Below are 25,810 nucleotides of genomic sequence, written 5' to 3'. Positions count from 1 at the left end.
TGGGGCTTTTTGGGGTTGATATTTGTTTTCAATAATTACTTTATTTTCTATGCATTTTAAAGGGAAAAACAAGGAAAAAATACACAATTTCTTCAATTTCATCCCCTATAGTTTTAATATAAACACTGCTACTGTACATAAAACCCACATATTTTATCTCCCTATTTGTCCTGGTTATCACAAGATTTTAAAGGACTTACGATGCCTGTTTGCTCAAAAAAAAAAAAGTTAGATACCTGTGTCAGTTTGTGAGGCACGGAGGACGCCGTCCGCACCCCCCCCCGTGCCGTTCCGCCGGGTCCCCGCCACTCAGTATCCCCCGAACCTCCCCCGACCACACGGCCCGGGTCGGGCTCTCCAGCCTTCACGAAGATAGCCGCGGGAGCTGGCCGCGGCTGCGCAGTCCGCATAGCCGCGAGTGTGGCTGTGCAGCTCTAAGGCCAACCCCCCGATCCACACTACAGGAAACAGCTTGGGGGATACTGAGCGGCGCGGACCCAGCGGAACTGCACGGAGGGCGCGGACGGCGTCCTCCGTGCCTCACAAACTGACATAGGTATCTAACTTTTTTTTTTTTGAGCAAACAGGCCTCGTAAGTCCTTTAATTATGTCCCTAGTACAAAGTATGGTGACAATATAGTATTTGGAAATATTGGTGTATTTTTTTCTTTGGTGGTTTTTGTTTTACTATTTTCACGTGCACGGGAATGCATGTGCACGTGCACAGCGGCAGCAGCACTGTCTGACTTATAAAAACATCCTGGAGCCATTAAGAGGCTCTAGCAGGACGTTTTTATAAGTCAGATTTTCTTTAAGGGGTTAAGCAATACCAGTTGCCTGGCTTCCCTGCTGATCCTCTTCCTCTAATACATTTTGCCATACACCCCGAACAAGCACATGCAGATCAGAGGTTTAACAGTACCACTTTTTTTAAATCTGACAAGACTGCATGCTAGTTTCTTGTGTAATTCAGACACTACTGCAGCCATGGCAGACAGGCAACTGGTATTGTTTAAAAATAAACATCGGTAAACATGGCAACCTCCATATCTCTCGCTTCAGTTGACCTTTAGAGTACAACTGAAATGAGTAGAATATGAAGGATGTCATATTTATTTCCAGTTGGCTGGCAGTCCTGCTAATTTCCTTTTATGTAGTAGTATCTAAAGCAAACCTGAAACAAGCATGCAGCTAATCTTGTCAGAGTTGACAAAAATGTTAGAAACATCTGATCTGCATATGCTTGTTCAGGGGCTATGGCTAAATGTATTAGAGGCAGATGATCAGCATGGTAGCCAGGCAACTGGTATTCCTTAAAGGACCACTATTGTGAAAGTTGTAAAATGTAAACAATGTAATCTGTAAATGCAAACACATACAATTAAGAAGTACATTTCTTCTAAAGTAAAATGAGCCATAAATGACTTTTCTTCTATGTTGTGGTCACTTACAGTAGGTAGTAAAACCGACAGGTTTTAGATTAGCTCATCTCCTCATGGGGGATTCTCAGGATTTTCTTTATTTTTAAAAGCACTTTGTGAATGGCAGTTGCTCCGTCCAACTGCCAAAAAAAAGTGTGCAGCAAGCAGGGAAGCTGCCCAACATCTTTGTGTAAATCCTTTTCAGGGAGTGTGTTGATAAAGAATAAAGGCCATGTTGATATTCCCCCATGAAGAGATGGACTAGTCCAAAACCTGTTGGTTCTGTCAGATTTCTACTTCCTACTGTAAGTGACAGCAACATAGGAGAAAAGTAATTTATGGCTCATTTTACTCTGGAAAAAAATGAATTTCTTATATGTATGTGTTCACATATATTTTAAATTTTCACGATAGTGATCTATTAAAATAAATATGGCGGCCATATCCCTACTGCTTCCATTGTCCTTTAAAAGGAGTGAATGGGGTTGACTGGGGAAGAGGTTGAAATCACATAATGGTACTTTACTAACCTTGCAGCAACCTCCACTATTGTTTACTATCACCCAAGCGAACACTGCAATGGTTTACCTCGTAACAGAAAATCCAGTCCAGGTCTGTGGGCTCACTTATGATATTCTCCACTGGGTTTCATTAGGGATTGCTGGAAATGCCTCAGTGGACAAGGTTATCTTGTTTTTCTATACGCATATTGAAATTGTTCCAGTTGTTTAATATTGCAGTAACTATGTGACTGTACTAACCGAAAGACTTTACACGGCATTACATAGCACAGTCACTGCTCTTTGTACTTCACAAATAAGCCTGATAACCTCCATGTCATGGCCAGTACAGGAAGAGATCTATTAATGTTTCACTGGAGATAAATATCACGTAGACATAGTTTTTAGAGAGTAATAAACAGCTGACGCATATACAGAAACTATTAAAATGTCTATTCAAAGACAGATGTGAATCGTATTTTATAGGTTTATATGAAGTCTATATGTCAGTCCAATGCAATCCATGAAATAATAAACTTTTGTAAACATCCGTATCTTGTGAATGTTATCTTGAGGTGTCTGGCCTTCCTCTGCTGATAAACATAGCAGAAATATCAGATTTTGCAGTTTGCGATAAAACAGTAGCAGGGGAAAAGTATATATCCATAAGAGCCAGACAGACTGGTTTCAGTAAAGTGAATTGGCTGTTATGGGTTACTAAGCTCTTCTTCTGCATTGTTTGTTTTATAAAATACAAAAAAAAAAACCCCCACAAAACAAAAGTTTTGATAGTCAAGTAGTAGTTTGATTTGCAATAGATGATTTGCTGATTTTAAGCCTGGTACACACTGTGCAATTTCCCATCAGATAGATGGGTCGAATAGATAATTTTCGACAGGTCCAATATGATTTCCGATCGATTTGCATAGAAGTGATCAGAAACTCAGATCGGAAATTGGATCGGATCTGTCAGAAATTATCTATCTGATGAGAAATTGCATGGTGTGTACCAGACATTAGAGCCCACAATGATAGCAAGTCAGGACTTCTGCACAAATGCAATCCTCACCCCAAGTAAAGGTTGCGTCCTAGACCTGTATAGGCATGCAGCTGCAGAGACAGTTTTTGTACGTGTAGAAGCTGCATGATTGGCGAAAGTCAGAAAAATTATTTTTTTTAATAACCTGATCAGGGGCGCAGACATAAGCAACTTCCTGTACCAGTGACTGTGATTGTTATCAGCAGCAATCTTCTCAAAAAGATTCAGTATGTGCCAGCCCTCTTTCAGTATGAACAAATTTGATTGTGAAATTAAAACAGCAGCAGCCACACCTATCGATTTTCCTTGATTCCCGGCAGATGCCATCATTGTGATTGAATCTGCCAGAGATCAATGTCACAACATTCCCGACCGATCATAATTTCAATTGATTTTCAGACAAATTCAAAACTATCAATACTACAAGACAGAAGATCTCTTTCGAATGGGGGTAGATCAACAGCCCATATAGCATTGCACTGCATCAAGCTGAAATTTACTGAATATCTACTGTATTTATAGTGTGTGGAAAGATTCAATCCCTCTCTGATCTGAGATGGATCGATCTTTTGCCCACATCGGGTGGCCAGCTATTAGTGTATGGATACCTTAACTCCCTCCTCTCAGGTACCACCTACAGTCATAATCAATAGTTTAAGATAGGATTAGGACTTTCGGTGACCAGAGCAGCTAAAGCAGGGCAGAAAACCCACAAAACCAGATTTGATGGAAAGGTGGTATTCTATGACAGTGCAACACTGACAGTCACTAACATCTTCAGTATAAACTTCTACAATAGTTAGCATAAGAAAACTGCAGCAACTACAGCAACGATATATCCAAAATAGTGAACCCCAGAAAAGTCACAGTCATTTAGGTAATTTATAGTGACCTTGTGGTGAGAATGATAGGGAGGTGGCCATATTTGCTTCCTTTTTAAACAATCCCAATTGGCTGTCCTGCTGGCTATAGACCTAGAACAAGTATAGACATCAGGTGGTCGGACAAAAAAAATCCATCACTAACTTTTCATCACTCCTCTCCACAGCAACAGAATGAGTCTCTCAGCAGTATAAGAGATGTATCTGCAGGAGCTCTTGTCCAGATCTGTCACCAAAGGAATAGCGTCCCTATCTCTATGCACTTTTACAATCTGGCAAAACATACGATAGAAACGTTTATTCCTACACTTTACGGCCTACAGAATTATCCTATTAGCACGTGCCCCATGGTAATGTCATCTGTATGAAAATCACAAGTCCCTTTAGCACGAAGTGGTCAATGCATGGATATTGTACATTATCAGATTTATTTCAAAGGTCATCATTTCAATATTAGAAGACAAAATTCAGCTACGGAAACCTAATGCGTCAGTAACTAGAATTTCACCTTCAAGTACTGACAGGGGAACTATGGAAAGGGGAAGGAGGTTATTTCCCCATCATATCTTTCAATATTCTAAGTACCATTACATGATTTGTTTTTTATTAGCTCTACCTAGTAGAGGCCAAGTTTTATTTATCACATAATTATTCTTCAGCTTTGCCACCACACTAGAAAAGAATGCTTTATTGCTGCTTTAGTTCCCTGTGCTGAAATATCACTCTACAAAAAGCTCTTTTACACAAACAGTTTAGCTGCCGGGGTTAAAGTGGGATTGAACTCCTTATTAACTGAAAAACTAAAAATCATCCAAGAAATAATTTATTTAGCTTACCTATCCTGTTATTTGAATGCTAGGTACACACTATGAGATTTCTGATTGTTTTCCAATCGATTTCCGTGTGTTTCCTGTTCACTTCTATCGGAAAAGATTGGACATGCTGGAAATAAATCGATCTAACAGTAAATCTGCCAGAAAATCTCAGTTTGTGTCTAGCATTAGTGCTCACAGCCAGATTTAACTACTACAGGGCCGCCCCATGCCAATGGGCGTGTCGGCGGCAGCAGCCCCAGGATCGCCTAGCACCAATTGGCGTCAAGTTCTGGGGCTGCCATTTGCAGATCGTGTGCGGTCAGCGCGTGCATCTCCTGCTCGGGAGGCGGAGCTCCGCCCCGCCTTCACCGCTCGGGAGATTGTTAAACGGCAAAACCGCCCTCTTTTCTGTTAGTACAGGGCTGTGATCAGCAGCAGCGCTGTACTGGGGACAGCCGTGTGACACGGCTGTCCCCCTGGGGCACTTGAGAGCGATCGGCTCTCATAGGCAGAAGCCTATGACAGCCGGTCGCCAGGATTGGCCGGCTGGGGGGGAGGGAGGGATTTGTAGAAAAAAAAATAGTTACAAATATAAAAATAAAGATATAAATATTTATAAAAAAATAAACAAACAACTTGGGGGGCGATCAGACCCCACCAACAGAGAGCTCTGTTGGGGGGGGGGTGTTGGGAACACTCGTGTGCTGTGTTGTGCGGCCCTGCAGCTTGGCCTTAACCTTCTTGGCGGTATGGACGAGCTCAGCTCGTCCATGACCGCTAGAGGATGCCGCTCAGGCCCTGCTGGGCCGATTTTAACAATTTTTTTTTAAAAAACACGCAGGTAGCACTTTGCTTGCTGCGGCCGATGCGCCGCTACCCGTCACGTAAGGGCCCGCCCCCCCTCCCGAGACCCCTGCGCAGCCTGGCCAATCAGTTCCAGGCAGTGCTGCGGGGTGGATTGGGGCTCCCGATGACGTCTTCACGATCGTTGCCATGGCAACGGGGGAAGCCCTCTAAGAAATCCCGTTCAGAACGGGATTTCCGGATGGGCTTATGCGCCGAAAGCGATCATAAAGGTGAGTAAGACGCCGCTGGGAGGGGGGAATCATGTAGCTAGTGCTAGGCTAGCTACATGGTTTAAAAAAAAAAAAAAATACTGCTGCGCCGCCACCCTGGCGATCTTAATAGAACGCCAGGGTGGTTAAAGCTGCAGTGGCCATTTTAGTAAAAATGTGCCTGGTCTTTAGGGTTTACCACTGTGGTCCTCAAGTGGTTAAAGTGGATCCGAGATAAACTTTTACAAATTGCATAATTGTGCCCCTTACATATAGTTTATAGGGCATTTCTCAAGCCAAATATTTTTTTGTTTTATTTACTTTAATACCCTAATTCCCTATAAACTAATCAAGCCTCACCTACAGATCCTCCAGCGCCTAAGCATTCTGAGTCCCATGTAGCAAGTGCTCATGGGAGCTCAGTCTGGGGAGGAGGAGGTTTTTACTGAAGGAGGAGGCTTTAAAAGTGGTATCATCCTGATTTAACTGCTTTTACTGATGGCTAACACGGTACAATACCCTACTGCTACTCGTATCACAGGAAGAAATAATCATATACTGTTGAAGCTAGATTTGCTGTGTAAACCATCTAAACCTTAGATATGATATATAGACCAGTTACTTGCTATAATTAGTTTTTCATCTTGGATCCACTTTTAAGAGATGTGTACCATGTGTACTGTTTCTCTGTGATGCCAAAAGTGACATCACTTCTGCCCTTTTTTTTTTTTTTTTTTTTTTTTTTTTTTTTAGTTTAGTGTTAATTTACTGCTTATTTTAAGGTGCGTACACACGCACTACAGAAGCCAACGACGGGTCTGTCAGACCCTCCCCACTGGGCGGACTTTCAGCAGACAGTAGTGCGTGTGTACGCACTGTCGGTGGACTTATAAGGCTGTTCCTGAACGATCCGCTGAGCGGATCGTTCAGGAACAGCCGGTCACAGCACCGGTAATGAAACAATTTAAAAGTATTTTGAGACCAGGTCAGGGGTACTTTAAAGAGAACCTAAACTGAGGGGGATAAGGAGGTTTCCTTTTAAACAATACCAGTTGCCTGGCAGTCCTGCTGATCTATTTGCTGCAGTAGTGGCTAAATCACATGCCGGAAACAAGCATGCAGCTAATCCAGTCTGACTTCAGTCAGAGCACCTGATCTGTATGCTTGTTCAGGGGCTGTGGCTAAAAGTATTAGAGACACAGGATCAGCAGGAGAGATAGGCAACTGGTATTATTTTAAAAGGAAGAATCCATATCCTTCTCAGTTTAGGTTCCCTTTAAGTGTACCACTGTCGGCCGTTTGTCAACCGCTTTAGGCTGTGTTCCCACTTCAGCTGAGAACAGAGGTTTTTTTTGTCCATTCTCCGCTCATTGCAAAGCAGACAGTAAACGGCTCCTATTTCATATACAGGTGCCATTCACACTAGTCAGCCTGCAGACTCCACTTCTGTGCAGTCCAAGATAATCCTAGATCAGATGCATTCCCCATATAACCGATGGTGGTAAGGCACCTGCCCCGGGCTCCAGCAGGGCCACAGCGGAGCATCAGAGTGGACACTACAGCGTCCGCTCCCACTGCCTGCACGAGATCCAGTGCAAGTAGGAACCGAACCTTATGCTGGGAATACACAATGAGATTTTTTTGGGGCAGATTTACTTTCCGATTGATTTCCTATCAATTTCCATTCACTTCTATGAGAAAATCGTTTAGAAAAACGATATAAATGAGATGGGACCTGTCAGAAATGATCAATCAAGCCATTTATCTGCTGAAAAAACTAAAGATATATTTCCAGCATTAAGGTGGCCACACACTATGCAATCTGACTGTACAATGAATCATTCATCTTCCCACTTTTATATGGTATAGAAGCCTACCTGAAAAATATATCCAAGTCACAGTGAATCTATTGGTACATGGATGTTGGTAAGAGTGTATAAAAATTGTACAGCCAGTTTGTGTAGTGTGCATGGGCGTCCGCAGAAAAAAGGGGGCAAAAAAGGGGGGGAGGGAGGTATGCGGCGGACAGCAGTGGACAGCTTTTTATTTTACATTGCGGTGGGTGTTGTACTCGGGGGTGGGGGGTCACCCACTACACACATGACTCGCATATAAGCCGACCCCCCCCCCACTTTTGGGACACTTTTTGCCCCCAAAATTCGGCTTATATGCGAGTAGCAGAGACATGGATGCACATGTGGCTATGTGGAAGGGGGCTGCATCGTACTGGGGGTATATTTGGCTATAGGGAGGGGAGCTGTCTCATACAGGGAGCGCATCTGACTTTTTTTTTTACTGGATATTGGGATGCCTCTTATTGGGGGACCATCTGTTATTTATCCTGGGGGGGCTATACTGAGGTGGGGGCTTATATGAGAGTCAATCACTTTTCCCTGGTTTATGGGGGGAAAGTGGGTACCTCAGCTTATATGCGAGTATATACGGTACTTGATCTCCTAGAATCCTCTGAAGGGGGGTTGGGGGGCAATTTTGCACAACAAAAATAGCATAGGCTTAGCATCACTTGGAGGGCAAGGATACATTCAACTTACAGCAATACTATACAAGCAATACAATACAACAAGCTATAGGAAGGGTTTTTGATGCTAAAACCATGAAAATTACTGTAAAAATGGGTATTCTGAATAATATACTGCACTCTACTATAGGTCACTACAGTGGGTACTGGTACCTAATAAACGGCCGCTGGGAGATTCCAGCACACGGTAAAGCCAGTAAACAGCTAACCCTGCTCCTGCCCAAGTTCCAGCGATGTTCATTACTATTCCCCCTTCAGATAGTGGGGGAAAGATGTCATTTGTCTTCCAGCTATTGCTGGTGGCTGAATTACTGTGTTTCTGTAGTAATTTTCACTCCATCTTTTGACGGTGCCCAAATTACTCACTGGGCGCCACTATAGCCATAATTCCTATTATAGCCTATGGTGGCGCCGCCTGCGTCCAAATCTTTAAGGAAGGGAGCACACTTATTTGAATCACATGTATTTTGCCGCATAGCGGTTTGCGTTTTCCAATGTGGTGTTATGTGCAATTTAAAATTGCACAGCAAATTCCTTCTTCCTGTGATTCGCATTCAACGCTTTCCTATGCTTTTCCATTCAGAAACACAAATGTAAAAATGCGCACACAGAGATAAACGCAGGAATACACATGCCTTATAATGTATGCTTTTCTGAACAGACAAGTGAGCTCCCGGCCTGGCAGCCTTGCTGACCTAGTCAGTAGGGTATAAATCGCACACCTGAAACAAGCATGCAGCTAATCTCAGATTTATCATAGACATCTGATCTGCATGCTTGTTCAGGGTTTATGGCTTAAAGTATCAGATCAGCAGGCCAGCCAGGCAATGTGCATTATTTAAAAGGAAATAAATACGGCAGCCTCCATATCACTCACCACAGCTTCCCTTTAGAGACCCTGAGCAGAAGCTATGGGTGTGCATATAAGCATCCCCACGGCTATTTGGTACAGAGTAGACACTTACCACCCCATACAGTGGCGTAGCTACAAACCTCAGGGCCCCGATGCGGAATCTGGATGTGGACCCCCCGGCAACAACAGCCCCCCCCCCCTCCCCCGGCAACACCCGACGCACACACATATCCGAATCCCTATAGCCAGCTATAGGTCCCCCCAGTATAGGTAGCCAGGCATAGGTAAGCCAGTATAGTTGCCCCGGTATAGGTTAGCCAGGTAGGTGCCTTCAGCATAGGTAGCCAGTATAGTTGCGCCCAGTATAGGTGAGATAGGCAGGCGCCGCCGGTATAAGTTAGATAGATAGGTGCCCCCAGTACAGGTTAGCTAGGTGGGTGCCTCTAATATAGGTAGCCAGAATAGTTGCCCCCAGCATAGGTTAGATAGGTAGGTGCCCCCAGTATAGGTTAGTGAGGTAGGTGCCTCCAATATAGGTAGCCAGTATAGTTGCCACCTGTATAGGCTAGCTAGGTGCCCCCAATACAGGTTAGATAAGTAAGTGCCCCCAGTATAGGTTAGATTAGGTAGCTGCCCCCCAGTATAGGTTAGATTAGGTAGCTGCCCCCCAGTATAGGTTAGATTAGGTAGCTGCCCCCCAGTATAGGTTAGATGAGGTAGCTGCCCCCCAGTATAAAGTTAGATGAGGTAGGTGCCCCCCAGTATAGGTTAGATTAGGTAGCTGCCCTCCACTATAGGTTAGATAGGTAGGTGCCCCCCAGTATAGGTTAGATTAGGTAGCTGCCCCCCAGGATAGATTAGGTAGCTGCACCCCAGGATAGATTAGGTAGCTGCACCCCAGGATAGATTAGGTAGGTGCCCCCCAGTATAGGTTAGATTAGGTAGGTGCCCCCCAGTATAGGTTAGATTAGGTAGGTGCCCCCCCCAGTATAGGTTAGATTAGGTAGGTGCCCCCCATGATAGGTTAGATTAGGTAGGTGCCCCCCATGATAGGTTAGATTAGGTAGGTGCCCCCCATGATAGGTTAGATTAGGTAGGTGCCCCCCATGATAGGTTAAATTAGTTAGCTGCCCCCCAGGATAGATTAGGTAGCTGCACCCCAGGATAGATTAGGTAGCTGCACCCCAGGATAGATTAGGTAGGTGCCCCCCAGTATAGGTTAGATTAGGTAGGTGCCCCCCAGTATAGGTTAGATTAGGTAGGTGCCCCCCCAGTATAGGTTAGATTAGGTAGGTGCCCCCCCAGTATAGGTTAGATTAGGTAGGTGCCCCCCATGATAGGTTAGATTAGGTAGGTGCCCCCCATGATAGGTTAGATTAGGTAGGTGCCCCCCAGTATAGGTTAAATTAGTTAGCTGCCCCCCAGGATAGATTAGGTAGCTTCCCCCCAGGATAGGTTAGATTAGGTAGCTGCTCCCAGGATAGGTTACTGCCCCCCAGGATAGATTAGGTAGCTGCCCCCCAGGATAGATTAGGTAGCTGCCCCCCAGGTTAGAGTAGGTAGCTGCCCCCCAGGATAGGTTAGAGTAGGTAGCTGCCCCCCAGGATAGGTTAGAGTAGGTAGCTGCCCCCCCAGGATAGGTTAGGTAGCTGCCCCCCCCCAGGATAGGTAGGTAGCTGCCCCCCCCAGGATAGGTTAGGTAGGTAGCTGCCCCCCCCCAGGATAGGTTAGGTAGGTAGTTGCCCCACCCAGGATAGGTTAGGCAGGTAGTTGCCCCCCCCCAGGATAGGTTAGGTAGGTAGCTGCCCCTCAGGATAGGTTAGGTAGGTAGCTGCCCCCCAGGATAGGTAGGTAGCTGCCCCCCAGGATAGGTTAGAGTAGGTAGCTGCCCCCCAGGATAGGTTAGAGTAGGTAGCTGCCCCCCAGGATAGGTAGCTGCCCCCCCAGGATAGATTAGGTAGCTGCCCCTCCAGGATAGGTTAGGTAGGTAGCTGCCCCCCCAGGATAGATTAGGTAGGTAGCTGCCCCCCAGGATAGGGTAGGTACCCCCCTCCATTAAAATGGAGGGGGAGGCCGCAGCCGCGGGGAGGGCAGCCCGACCTCTCCTTCCCTTCCTCTCCCCGGCCCCCCCCCCCTCAGATGCAGAGTGAGCGCTCACGGAAGCACTTTAGGCAGAACTCACCTCCGTCCCTGGTTCCAATCGCCACTGATCTCCATCCGCTCTGTATAGATGCTGATACACACACTGCCGGAAGCAGTGTGTGTATCAGCTTCTATGCAGAGAGGAGATCAGCGGCGATTGGAACGCAGGGAGGTGAGTTCTGCCTGCCTACAGCGCTTCCGTGCGCGCTCACTCTGCATCTGAGGGGGGGGGGGGGCCGGGGAGAGGGAGGGAGAGGTCGGGCTGCCCTCCCCGCGGCTCCCCCCTCCCAATAGCATGCACGGGCCGCATGTGCCTCCAAACGGACATGGGCCCCCCAGGCCCCTCCCATGCCTCCTCAGGAGTCGGGCCCGGTCGCCATGGCGACCGCGGGCCCTACGCCATTGACCCCATATAGAAGTGCTCCTGCGCCCGGGCTATTAATTACATTGGTCGCTGCACAGAGAATTTAAATGTGTGCATTAAACACCAAGTGAACACCTGACACAACTGGCTAACGCTTGGGGGGGTCGTCTGCGCTACCAAGCCTCCACCTCCGGGGTGTTGCTGTGGTCCCTAGGCAGTGAGAGAGCCTGGGGCCCCACAGCCCCCCCGGTTGTATGGGGGCAATGGGAAGCCTCCCCGAGGCGCTCCTGGATAGTGCTGTATAGCATGAACTAATTCCCGCAGGGCAACCGCTTCGCGGTATTGGTTTTTGACCCTGCAAAGTTTGGCATGCGAAAGCAGATGCATTTCTGCATGAGCATGTCTCATGATAAGCCATTTTAGCCAGATTTGCACAGCTAGACTTGAAAGGGTTAAGCTTGGCGTAGAGCACGCATACATTTTCTTGTGATTGAGCATATTTGCATTCTGTCCTTTGGAGGCAGGTGGTGGATGGTTTGCTCTATGTGGGCTGTCTGTGCCTGTCCTCCCCCCCCCCCCCCCCCTTCTGGAGTGATGTGTGTGAGCCAGCCCTGAGCCCCACAGCTCGGGGTGACCCATGCGTCACTCCTTTCCCATGCAGTGCCCCGAGTCGATGCGCAGCAGCAGAACGCAATGGACGTTCAGGTAAGTGCCTGTTTTTAAATTTTTGGGAGATGGGTGCGGATGGCCCCCCCCGGCGCCGGCCACGCTTGGGGGGGTCGTCTGCGCTACCCAGCCTCCACCTCCGGGGTGTTGCTGTGGTCCCTAGGCAGTGAGAGAGCCTGGGGCCCCACAGCCCCCCCGGTTGTATGGGGGCAATGGGAAGCCTCCCCGAGGCGCTCCTGGATAGTGCTGTATAGCATGAACTAATTCCCGCAGGGCAACCGCTTTGCGGTATTGGTTTTTGACCCTGCAAAATTTGGCATGCGAAAGCAGATGCATTTCTGCATGAGCATGTCTCATGATAAGCCATTTTAGCCAGATTTGCACAGCTAAACTTGAAAGGGTTAAGCTTGGCGTAGAGCACGCATACATTTTCTTGTGATTGAGCATATTTGCATTCTGTCCTTTGGAGGCAGGTGGTGGATGGTTTGCTCTATGTGGGCTGTCTGTGCCTGTCCTCCCCCCCCTTCTGGAGTGATGTGTGTGAGCCAGCCCTGAGCCCCACAGCTCGGGGTGACCCATGCGTCACTCCTTTCCCATGCAGTGCCCCGAGTCGATGCGCAGCAGCAGAACGCAATGGACGTTCAGGTAAGTGCCTGTTTTTAAATTTTTGGGAGATGGGTGCGGATGGCCCCCCCCGGCGCCGGCCACGCTTGGGGGGGTCGTCTGCGCTACCCAGCCTCCACCTCCGGGGTGTTGCTGTGGTCCCTAGGCAGTGAGAGAGCCTGGGGCCCCACAGCCCCCCCGGTTGTATGGGGGCAATGGGAAGCCTCCCCGAGGCGCTCCTGGATAGTGCTGTATAGCATGAACTAATTCCCGCAGGGCAACCGCTTCGCGGTATTGGTTTTTGACCCTGCAAAGTTTGGCATGCGAAAGCAGATGCATTTCTGCATGAGCATGTCTCATGATAAGCCATTTTAGCCAGATTTGCACAGCTAGACTTGAAAGGGTTAAGCTTGGCGTAGAGCACGCATACATTTTCTTGTGATTGAGCATATTTGCATTCTGTCCTTTGGAGGCAGGTGGTGGATGGTTTGCTCTATGTGGGCTGTCTGTGCCTGTCCTCCCCCCCCCCCTTCTGGAGTGATGTGTGTGAGCCAGCCCTGAGCCCCACAGCTCGGGGTGACCCATGCGTCACTCCTTTCCCATGCAGTGCCCCGAGTCGATGCGCAGCAGCAGAACGCAATGGACGTTCAGGTAAGTGCCTGTTTTTAAATTTTTGGGAGATGGGTGCGGATGGCCCCCCCCCCGGCGCCGGCCACGCTTGGGGGGGTCGTCTGCGCTACCCAGCCTCCACCTCCGGGGTGTTGCTGTGGTCCCTAGGCAGTGAGAGAGCCTGGGGCCCCACAGCCCCCCCGGTTGTATGGGGGCAATGGGAAGCCTCCCCGAGGCGCTCCTGGATAGTGCTGTATAGCATGAACTAATTCCCGCAGGGCAACCGCTTCGCGGTATTGGTTTTTGACCCTGCAAAGTTTGGCATGCGAAAGCAGATGCATTTCTGCATGAGCATGTCTCATGATAAGCCATTTTAGCCAGATTTGCACAGCTAGACTTGAAAGGGTTAAGCTTGGCGTAGAGCACGCATACATTTTCTTGTGATTGAGCATATTTGCATTCTGTCCTTTGGAGGCAGGTGGTGGATGGTTTGCTCTATGTGGGCTGTCTGTGCCTGTCCTCCCCCCCCTTCTGGAGTGATGTGTGTGAGCCAGCCCTGAGCCCCACAGCTCGGGGTGACCCATGCGTCACTCCTTTCCCATGCAGTGCCCCGAGTCGATGCGCAGCAGCAGAACGCAATGGACGTTCAGGTAAGTGCCTGTTTTTAAATTTTTGGGAGATGGGTGCGGATGGCCCCCCCCGGCGCCGGCCACGCTTGGGGGGGTCGTCTGCGCTACCCAGCCTCCACCTCCGGGGTGTTGCTGTGGTCCCTAGGCAGTGAGAGAGCCTGGGGCCCCACAGCCCCCCCGGTTGTATGGGGGCAATGGGAAGCCTCCCCGAGGCGCTCCTGGATAGTGCTGTATAGCATGAACTAATTCCCGCAGGGCAACCGCTTCGCGGTATTGGTTTTTGACCCTGCAAAGTTTGGCATGCGAAAGCAGATGCATTTCTGCATGAGCATGTCTCATGATAAGCCATTTTAGCCAGATTTGCACAGCTAGACTTGAAAGGGTTAAGCTTGGCGTAGAGCACGCATACATTTTCTTGTGATTGAGCATATTTGCATTCTGTCCTTTGGAGGCAGGTGGTGGATGGTTTGCTCTATGTGGGCTGTCTGTGCCTGTCCTCCCCCCCCCTTCTGGAGTGATGTGTGTGAGCCAGCCCTGAGCCCCACAGCTCGGGGTGACCCATGCATCACTCCTTTCCCATGCAGTGCCCCGAGTCGATGCGCAGCAGCAGAACGCAATGGACGTTCAGGTAAGTGCCTGTTTTTAAATTTTTGGGAGATGGGTGCGGATGGCCCCCCCCCCCCAGGCGCCGGCCACGCTTGGGGGGGTCGTCTGCACTACCCAGCCTCCACCTCCGGGGTGTTGCTGTGGTCCCTAGGCAGTGAGAGAGCCTGGGGCCCCACAGCCCCCCCGGTTGTATGGGGGCAATGGGAAGCCTCCCCGAGGCGCTCCTGGATAGTGCTGTGTAGCATGAACTAATTCCCGCAGGGCAACCGCTTCGCGGTATTGGTTTTTGACCCTGCAAAGTTTGGCATGCGAAAGCAGATGCATTTCTGCATGAGCATGTCTCATGATAAGCCATTTTAGCCAGATTTGCACAGCTAGACTTGAAAGGGTTAAGCTTGGCGTAGAGCACGCATACATTTTCTTGTGATTGAGCATATTTGCATTCTGTCCTTTGGAGGCAGGTGGTGGATGGTTTGCTCTATGTGGGCTGTCTGTGCCTGTCCTCCCCCCCCCCCTTCTGGAGTGATGTGTGTGAGCCAGCCCTGAGCCCCACAGCTCGGGGTGACCCATGCGTCACTCCTTTCCCATGCAGTGCCCCGAGTCGATGCGCAGCAGCAGAACGCAATGGACGTTCAGGTAAGTGCCTGTTTTTAAATTTTTGGGAGATGGGTGCGGATGGCCCCCCCCGGCGCCGGCCACGCTTGGGGGGGGTCGTCTGCGCTACCCAGCCTCCACCTCCGGGGTGTTGCTGTGGTCCCTAGGCAGTGAGAGAGCCTGGGGCCCCACAGCCCCCCCGGTTGTATGGGGGCAATGGGAAGCCTCCCCGAGGCGCTCCTGGATAGTGCTGTATAGCATGAACTAATTCCCGCAGGGCAACCGCTTCGCGGTATTGGTTTTTGACCCTGCAAAGTTTGGCATGCGAAAGCAGATGCATTTCTGCATGAGCATGTCTCATGATAAGCCATTTTAGCCAGATTTGCACAGCTAGACTTGAAAGGGTTAAGCTTGGCGTAGAGCACGCATACATTTTCTTGTGATTGAGCATTAATTACATTGGATCCGGTGACTCTTAACTAAAGTTGTGCTGTGACCTGCAATAGGAAGCCTGCGCGGCCTCTTTGCGCATGCACTGGCTTCCCCCACCTCTGCCGTGCATCATTATGTGGTTTGCGCGAGGGGGAGTAATGGAGCCAGGAAGCCTGTGCTGAGAGGACATGCAGGTTTCCTATTCCGGGTCACAGCGAAACTTTATTTCAGTCGCCGGATCCAATGTTATTAGCGGCCAGCCTGGGAGCAGGAGCACTTCTATAAGGGGCGGGCAAGTGTCTACTCTGTACCAAATAGCCGTGGGGATGCTTATATGCATACCCATGGCTTCTGCTCAGGGTCCCTTTAATATAAGAGCAGGGTGTTCAGTAAAAACAAAATTACTAAACACTCACTACAGCTGCAGAAATGTGTGCGTTTTGAGAAAAAGAACAAATCCACATGGAAAGTCATTATGACAACAGGCACTTTTAATGAGAAATGGCTAATCTCCATGGGAAATGCTGAAAACAGAAAAGGTGAGACTGGTCACTACCCCCATAGTCCCATAAGTAGTCATTAAATGCCTCCACGCTGTGACACACCCAGACAATCTCCCTGTGTCACTTGGCTTCTCCCGCTCTTTCTCCATTACTGAGACCCATTACCATCCTGAGAAATGGGAGCTCGCAGCACATATCATGTAGACGGAGTTCAAGTAATAATGAGTTATGTAGGGCTGTGACAAAATCATGCGATGAAACCTCACAGAAAAAAGGAAACAAATCATTGACCAAAAAAAGAGAAAAAATTATTTTGGGCATTTAGTTCATTAAAAAGACAGACTCATTTCATTTTTTTTTTGCGGTTTAAAAATGCAACAAAAGTATTATGGTTATTGGTAGGGAAAAAGCGAGCGCCATATCCAGCGCTACACGGCGCGACTCTCCATAGTCCTTTCTGAGAGCACAGGTGTGCGCGGCTTGAGTAAAGATTACATCTTATGAGGCCGCTCTCCTCAGCGGGTACGGAATCAGCAGCTGGTGGGAAGGATTGCACAAGAAGAATCAATAGCTCTTTAGTCCTCTTCATCCTCACTGATGTCATAAGCAGCAGCCATGGACCGGGACCTTCTGCCTGGTGATGAAGGTGGAGACGCTTTGGAGAAGGGCCAGCGAAAGGATGGGGAGGGGGAGCGTTCCCGCATAGGACTGCTGCTGGGACTTTGTTTTGGACTGATGGCCTGAAGCATTCTCCCCTTGCCTTCCTTCAGCATGTGTTTCTGAAAAATAGAGTTACACTTATGTACTTGCCATCTTTATCAAGGAAAGCACTTTTTTTTTTTTTAAACAAAGCACTCACACAAGAGCTAAAAGAGGATCTAGAACAGGAAGGAGACGCCCCCCAAAATATCACATGATTAAACAATGTTCAAAAAAAGAAGTGTTGGCTTACCTTAAGATGACAACACCAATTATGGAAAAAACAAAAGAATTTATTCTGCACCAGAGATGATGCATTTCGCAGGCAACACTCACTTCTTCCAGTCAAAACAGTGCCTTGGCGAGGCAATCTAAAAGTTATGAGCATCAAAGGCTGAGGCACTCATAGCATGCTAGATTGCCACACCAAGGCACTGTGTTTAGACTTGACGAAGTGGGTGTTGCCCGCGAAATGCATCGCCTCTGGCGCAAAATAAATTATTTTGTGTCTCTTACAATTGTTAACTTAAAGTGATACTAAGCTGCTTAAAAAAAAATGCACTTACCTGGGGCTTCTACCAGCCCACTGTAGCCTGTGAGTTACCCCGGCATCCTCATTTGTCCTCCCCCGGTCCCGCTGGCAGCTCCGCTAATTGGCGACTTTCGTCTGAAATCGCCAGTACGAGTCCCCGCCGCGCACGTTATGCATCATAATACCGGCTGCACATGCGTGGTTCAGATTTAGAGAACCGCACATGCGCAGGACTCTCATGCCGGCCTGTGCGATGACGTGTAGCGACCAGCGTGATGACGCCTTAAAGTGACTCTGTAACAAAAATTACAACGTTTTTTCTACCATCCTACAAGTTCCTAAACCTATTCTAATCTGTTCTGGCTCACTGCAGCACTTTGTACTATCACGGTCTCTGTAATAAATCAATGTATCTTTCCCCTATCAGACTTGTCGGCCTGTGTCTGGAAGGCTGCCAACTCTTCCTGCTGGTCTGTTCCTCTATGCACACTCCGGTGTGTGTTTTATTTACATAAGCCAGCAGCTTCTCTGCTATCTTATCAGTGATAGAAGAGAGCTGGATAAAAATCCTCCTCTGTGGGCTGTGAAAGTATCTGGCTGACACATACTGAGTATTACAAACACAGGCACAGGCAGAGCTGTCTGCAGGAAGCCTGTAATGTTCAGTGCATGAGAGAAGCTGGGGACAGAAGGTAAACACATAAATGATCTTTTGAGATTCAAAAGGAAAGCTGTATACAGCCTGCTTGTGTATGGATGTATTTTCTATGTGTGGACATATTGTACATCAATCTACTTCCTGTTTTGGTGGCCATTTTGTTTGTTTATAAACAAACTTTTTAAAACTGTTTTTGACTACTTTTAATGCGGCGGGGAGCGGCGAAATTGTGACAGAGGGTAATAGGAGATGTCCCCTAACACACTGGTATGTTTACTTTTGTGAGATTTTAACAATACAGATTCTCTTTAAGTTTGCGGCGGGGACTCATACTGGCGACTTCAGGCGGAAGTAGCAGATTAACTGAGCCGCCAGCAGGACCAGGAGAGGAGCCAGGAGGATGCCGGGGGCTACGGTAGGCTTGAGGAAAGCCCCAGGAAAGAGCAAATTTAGTTTTTAAAAGCAGCTCAGTATCACTGTAAGGTAAGCCAACACTAAGCTTCTAAGCTTGTTACCCCTGCTGGGGGCAGATATCTCATGATGGATATTTTATCCACTTCATAATTTATCCTTTTTTTTTCTGGATTGTGGCCGGATCATACCCACTATGAGGACTCACATTCCCAAGTGGAGACAGACCTTCACCACACGCGCTTGCAGTGGTTGCATTAGGACAGCCCTTGTTTGCGAGTATCCTCAGTTACATTATTCTTTTGATCGCCTCCATATACTACACTATAGAGGGCTCCTGGTGGCTCCATTTTTTATTTTCTTTTTCTGGATGTTCATTCCTCTACATCAAAAGTAAACCTGCCAGTGTTCAAAGCACTATACTCCATACGATCCGCACCATCCAAAAAGTATCTTTATTATAGCTCAATTAAAAAGATAAAATCCTTCATCATTTTGTACAAACCCACATATGGATTTTATCTTTTTAATTGAGCTATAATAAAGATACTTTTTGGATGGTGCGGATCGTATGGAGTATTCTGCATTACACTTGTGACTCCAGAGGGGATTTCAGCACATCATTTTTTTCACCATTGATGCAGTGGCTTTTACTACTTCACACTGTTCAAAGCACTTGCAAACTGTTATTACTGACTTACTGCATTTGCCTGCCAGTAGTCTGGTTATACTTCTAAATCCTTTCCTGTGTGCCCAGGAAGTATTTTCTCAATTCTAGCACTAAGTTTCTAACTTGAAAATCAGTCCCACACTTTTCATATGTCCTCAAACTTACAAGAGCCTGTATTTGGTGCTGGTGTGAGGACTGCAGGAAGGAAGGGGAAAAGACAGTTATTAAAGGCTACCTAGGGACATAAATTATTTGGTGTATAATGTGTAGTTCCAGACACTTTAACTGCAACTACATTAGTATTAATTTTTAAACACGGAGAATCTGTCTAGATAGAACATTTATTATTATTGCTGTCTGTCTGCCATTTCTGAGAACGCCTCTTTATCTCAGCAGCATTATGCTGCGCTTCCCATCTTCCTTCTTTGGAGGATATTATGGCTGGAGCTGAATTTGAAAGCGGAATTGTACTAGTTAGTGGAAGGTTGTGGTCAGGACACAAGACAGCCCCAGTCCGTCATACAAGATATGCTGAGTGCAATAAACATTTCACTCTGTAGAGTGGCCCATTATTATTACTGCATCACGGTTACCCTGCAAAGCAGGACCCCACTTACCAAAGCTCCTTCTGGGCCAAACATCTCCAGGAAGTTTCCAATGAATTCCCTGGACTTTTCTTCCCATTTCTGGATCAAGTCAATACTTTTCTCTTCTACCTTCTGTACAAATTCTTTTGACTTCTCCTCTACATCCTTCACCTTCTTCTTCACCTTATCCACCCGTTCTTGCAGGTTGTACTTTTTCTCCTAGAATCAGTGCACATAATCTCATTAAATAAAAAAAATAAAAAAACCTCACCTACATGCTAAATCTTTAGCCTGCAACACATAAATAATGTATTCATGGACTTGGGGAATATGGGAACATGCTTGGTGCATGCCACCATATAGAAGCTGCAAGTTCAAGCACTAGTATGAAATAAAACTATGCTCGCCCCCATTAAAGCTAAGTAACCGATACTCTTGTTTGCAAACCTTATCAGGGGCTAGTATACAGTGATGTGAAAAACTATTTGCCCCCTTCCTGATTTCTTATTCTTTTGCATGTTTGTCACACTTAAATGTTTCTGCTCATCAAATACCGTTAACTATTAGTCAACGATAACATAATTGAACACAAAATGCAGTTTTAAATGATGGTTTTTATTATTAAGTGAGAAAAAAAAACTCCAAGTCTACATGGCCCTGTGTGAAAAAGTGATTGCCCCCCTTGTTAAAAAATAACTGTGGTTTATCACACCGGAGTTCAATTTCTGTAGTCACCCCCAGGACTGATTACTGCCACATCTGTTTCAATCAAGAAATCACTTAAATAGGAGCTATCTGACACAGAGAAGTAGACCAAAAGAACCTCAAAAGCTAGACATCATGCCAAGATCCAAAGAAATTCAGGAACAAATGAGAACAAAAGTAATTGAGATCTATCAGTCTGGTAAAGGTTATAAAGCCATTTCTAAAGCTTTGGGACTCCAGCGAACCACAGTGAGAGCCATTATCCACAAATGGCAAAAACATGGAACAGTGATGAACCTTCCCAGGAGTGGCCGGCCGACCAAAATTACCCCAAGAGCGCAGAGAAAACTCATCCGAGAGGCCACAAAAGACCCCAGGACAACATCTAAAGAACTGCAAGCCTCACTTGCCTCAATTAACCCATTCGCGTTCCGTCGTTTTCACTTGAGAAATGTTCACCTCCCAATTATTAGCCTATAACTTTATCACTACTTATCACAATAAACTGATCTATATTTTGTTTTTTTCCGCCACCAATTAGGCTTTCTTTGGGGGGTACATTTTGCTAAGAGTCACTTTACTGTAAATGCATTTTAACAGGAAGAATAAGAAAAAAGCTGAAAAAATTCATTATTTCTCAGTTTTCAGCCATTATAGTTTTAAAATAATACATGCTTCCAAAAATAAAACTCACGTATTGTATTTGCCCATATGTCCTGGTTATTACACCGTTAAAATTATGTCCCTATCACAATGTATGGCGACAATATTTTATTTGGAAATAAAGGTGCATTTTTTCTGTTTTGCATCTATCACTATTTACAAGTTTAAAATAAAAAAAAAAATATAGAAATATTTCATCTTTACATTGATATTTAAAAAGTTTAGACCCTTAGGTAAATATTTACATTTTTTTTATCTTAAACATTTTATTTGGGTAGTTTTGGGAGGGTGGGATGTAAACAATTGGTTTATAATGTAAATGTGTGTTGATTTTAATTTTTTTTCACTTTTAGTTGTAGTATTACTTTTTGGCCACAAGATGGCGGCCATGAGTTTTGTTACATGACGTCACTCTAAGCGTAACATACGCTTAGAGAGACGCATGGGGGACGCTACAGCCAGAAAAAGCGCAGCTTCTGAGAGAAGCTGTCGCTTTTTCAGCGGGGGAGAGGAATCAGTGATCGGGCACCATAGCCCGATTCACTGATTGCCTGGCTAACGAACCGTGGGCCGGGAGCGCACGTGCGCGATCGGCCGCGGGAGCGGGCATGGTTTCTGGATGTAGTTTCTACGTCTAGGAACTAAAATAGGTTAAGGTCAGTGTTCACGACTCCACCATAAGAAAGCGACTGGGCAAAAACGGCCTGCATGGCAGATATCCAAGGCGCAAACCACTTTTAAGCAAAAAGAACATTAAGGCTCGTCTCAATTTTGCTAAAAAACATCTCAATGATTGCCAAGACTTTTGGGAAAATACCTTGTGGACCGACGAGACAAAGGTTTAACTTTTAGGAAAGTGCGTGTCCCGTTACATCCGGCGTAGAAGTAACAGCATTTCAGCAAAAGAACATCATACCAACAGTAAAATATGGTGGTGGTGGTAGTGTGATGGTCTGGGGTTGTTTTGCTGCTTCAGGACCTGGAAGGCTTGCTGCTGTGATAGATGGAACCATGAATTCTACTGTCTACCAAAAAATCCTGAAGGAAAATGTCCGGCCATCTGTTCGTCAACTCAAGCTGAAGCGATCTTGGGTGCTGCAGCAGGACAATGACCCAAAATACACCAGCAAATCCACCTCTGAATGGCTGAAGAAAAACAAAATGAAGACTTTGGAGTGGCCTAGTCAAAGTCCTGACCTGAATCCTATTGAGATGTTGTGGCATGACCTTAAAAAGGCGGTTCATGCTAGAAAACCCTCAATTAAAGCTGTATTACAACAATTCTGCAAAGATGAGTGGGCCAAAATTCCTCCAGAGCACTGTAAAAGACTCGTTGCAAGTTATCGCAAACGCTTGATTGCAGTTATTGCTGCGAAGGGTGGCCCAACCAGTTATTAGGTTCAGGGGGCAATTTCTCTTTTACACAGGGCCATGTAGGTTTTGAGGTTTTTTTTCTCACTAAATAATAAAAACCATCATTTAAAACTGCATTTTGTGTTCAATTATGTTATCTTTGACTAATAGTTAACGGTTTTTGATGAGCAGAAACATTTAAGTGTGGCAAACATGCAAAAGAATAAGAAATCAGGAAGGGGGCAAATAGTTTTTCACATCACTGTATGGACAGCTAGCTTTTAGTAAGGTCTTTTTTAAAAAATGTTTGCCTGATACAATACAGGTTGTCTCTAAAGGCCGGTTTCCACTAGGCCAAGCTTACATTTATAAAGCTGACATTCAGCTCTTTTGCAGTGTAGCCCCGTTGCAGATTCCTGCGTGCATAGACATCATAGTCTCGTACAATCCTAGTAATTATATCGGAAGTGGAGATCCCCTCTGTGCGCTGGGTAGGTGCAAACATCCCTGTGGAAACAGCAAACATAAGATAATTGCAAGAATTACTACTTCAATATTTAGAACATGATCAAATGAAATGGAAAAAACTGACCATGTGCTTGAAATATTAATATGAGCTGAGATGGACTGACCTGCTTCTTTAATGTGCTTGTAAACATCATCACTTCCTGCAGAGGAGTAAGGGATATCGTCATGTGCCACAAAGTCGATCTGTCAACAGCAAGAAAACAAAAACAAATCATGGTTAACAGAGAGGACTTTAAATTGAACACAAATTAAGAGAAAGGACAGTGAAAACTACAGGATTCCTGTAGCACAAAAAGTAAAAAGTTTGCTTCATCCACATCTAACTTTTTAGATGATCTGCATAGTGTGTCATGAATAGAAGCGCTCATACACAGACAGGAGTGTGGTCACCAAAAAGATGATCCGGTACAGCAGCAATTTGCTAGAGGAGAACCCTCTGGGCCATGCAAAGGCTTCCCATAAATTAGGTAGGTATCAGTTTTAAACTTTCCTTCCTAAAAGGTTTGCTTTAAAGACAACCTGAGGAAGCAAACCAAAATCTCTTTTGTGGCAAAGTCAACACTTTCAGGTCCAAGTTTTGTTTACAGACACCCATCCTTCCTGTGATCGTGGCAGGTTCTAGGGATTCAACTCTTAAAATATTATTGCCACAGTTACCAAGTCTGGGCATTCGTCTATTCCTTGTAATGTGGAGTTCATGAGAATGTGGCCACTACCAAAGGTTAAAGGGTCAATATTTAAGATCGCTGCATTAGAAATTACGGCAGTCACCAGAGTTAAGCACTACCAAGTCAAAACAACCGGGAATCTGCCAGCAGTGACACTGCCACAGAGGTACGTTTAGACCTTTCTAACTTAATAGTTATTTTTAAAATTCCCCAAGTTCTACTTTAGCATAATATTATGAGTCCCTACCATAGAAGGCAGGTTACTGTTTTAAAGGATACATGTAATTATCCCTTTATAAAGTAAACTTGTTATTTCATCAAACTAAAGAAGATGTTAATTTTGGTGCCGCAGCAACTGACACTTATCAGCTATCCCATTGGCCCCAATGTTAACAGCGACTGTGGGGAGTCGAGGAGGTAGGGTTTGGCACAGGGACTCCTGTAAGTGGCGCAAGTGATATTGAGAGTGGCGCAGGTGTTCAGGAAGCAGTGTAGGCCACTGGAAATTGTTCGGCTAGCTGTGGAAATTGTTCGCCTAGCAGTGTAACGTGTTCGCAGCCGTGACTTTGCCAAGCAGAGAGAATGATAAAGTAAATGTCGAAAAGTGTTTGGCAAGCGATCGGTTAGGAGTATTGGCAGAAAGGTTTGGGTTAGGTGTATCAGTAGGAAGTTTGAGGATAAGGTAGGAAGATGTTAGAAGAGCACCCGAAATAAATAAGAAACAACTGTCACTACCTATAGTAAAATATCAAATTATTGGCACCACTCACAGCAAGAAAATATTAATAGCAATTACAAATGTACGCTGTTTGCTACACTATGCACTGTAATTGTGCTTCTAATTTTAATAACAGTAGCCAGCACTCAGATATTTGCAGTTTAGTCATCTATCCACTATCTCATTCTTAAAATAACTAACCAACAAACTGCTGCACGCTAAGGAGAAGTTGGGACAAGTTAAACAGGTTATTTTCCAATAAAGGTGGGTAAACACTAACTGGTCCATGTACCCAGAAGATGTTTATAGTTGGTATAGTGTTATCAGTTAAAGTAATGTGACAGTATAGTGTAAGATTAGGGTTAAGAAAAGTACACCCATAATAGGTTAAGGATTACTTATAGGGTTAAGGTTAAAATTAGTTTAAAGGGTGTGGAAAGGTCAGGGTTAAAGTTTAGGATTTTGAAATGAAAGGGTTATGATTAGGCAAAATATGTGGGTTCAAAGCATTAAGGATTTATAAGGTTAAAGAGGAACTCTACTAAAAATAATGTAACACAAAGTGCTTAATTTTTACAATAAGTATGTATAAATGATTTAGTCAGTGTTTACCCATTATAAAATCTTTCTTTTCCCTGATTTCCATTCTGACATTTATCACATGGTGACATTTTTACTGCTGGCAGGTGATGTCATTGGAAGGAGATGCTGCTTGCTTTTTTGGCAGTTGGAAACAGCTGTAAACAGCCATTTCCCACAATGCAATGAGGTTCAAAGACAGGAAACTGTCAGGACCATGGTCCTGACATCACACTGTGGGAGGGGTTTCACCACAATATTAGCCAGACAGACCCCCATGATGATCAGTTTGTGAAAAGGAATAGATTTCTCATGGGAAAGGGGGTATCAGCTACTGATTGGGATGAAATTCAATTCTTGGTAACGGTTTCTCTTTAAATTTAGGACAAGGCTTAGGTGAAAGGTAATCAGGGTCGTACAGAGGGTCCTTAAGTGGGGGGTGCTCAAATTTAAAAAAGGGGCCTGGCAATGCCTTCCCCCGCATGCCCCCCGCTCCTCATTTCTGGCTAGGGGGGTATTGATTGTCATGCTGCTAAATGCAGATGATGGGTGCCATGTGGGTTCTGGGTGTAAGTACTGAGTGTCATGTGGGTTCTGGCTATGGTTGGGTATAGAGTGTCAGGCGGGTGTTGATTGCAATAACTTAGTGCCATGTAAGATCTGGGTGCATGTACTGGATGTCATGTGGGTGCTGGGTGCAGGTACCGGGTGTGACATGGTTGCGAATACTTGGCGCCATGCCTATACTGGGTGCTGGCTATGGGTGGGCTTTGGGCATCACATGGGTG

General features: G+C 46.0%; 1 protein-coding gene across 3 annotated transcripts in view; it reads right to left on the bottom strand.

Moving 5' to 3' along the window:
* Positions 1–16,218: 16,218 nt before the first annotated feature.
* PCYT1A (phosphate cytidylyltransferase 1A, choline) overlaps positions 16,219–25,810 on the bottom strand; it is a 68,122-nt gene continuing 58,530 nt past the window's right edge. For all 3 annotated transcript variants that reach the window (XM_068281232.1, XM_068281233.1, XM_068281230.1), the window contains exons 7-10: positions 23,162–23,240; positions 22,894–23,036; positions 19,839–20,027; positions 16,219–17,030 (exon numbers count right to left, since the gene is read on the bottom strand). In XM_068281232.1, the coding sequence (XP_068137333.1) occupies positions 16,827–17,030; positions 19,839–20,027; positions 22,894–23,036; positions 23,162–23,240 (615 nt within the window). In that variant the 3' untranslated portion in view covers positions 16,219–16,826. The remainder of the gene's footprint in view (positions 17,031–19,838; positions 20,028–22,893; positions 23,037–23,161; positions 23,241–25,810) is intronic.

This window comes from Hyperolius riggenbachi, chromosome 4 (assembly GCF_040937935.1).
Source record: "Hyperolius riggenbachi isolate aHypRig1 chromosome 4, aHypRig1.pri, whole genome shotgun sequence".
NCBI classification, from domain to species: domain Eukaryota; kingdom Metazoa; phylum Chordata; class Amphibia; order Anura; family Hyperoliidae; genus Hyperolius; species Hyperolius riggenbachi.
This window is presented reverse-complemented; position numbering and strand designations above follow the sequence as displayed.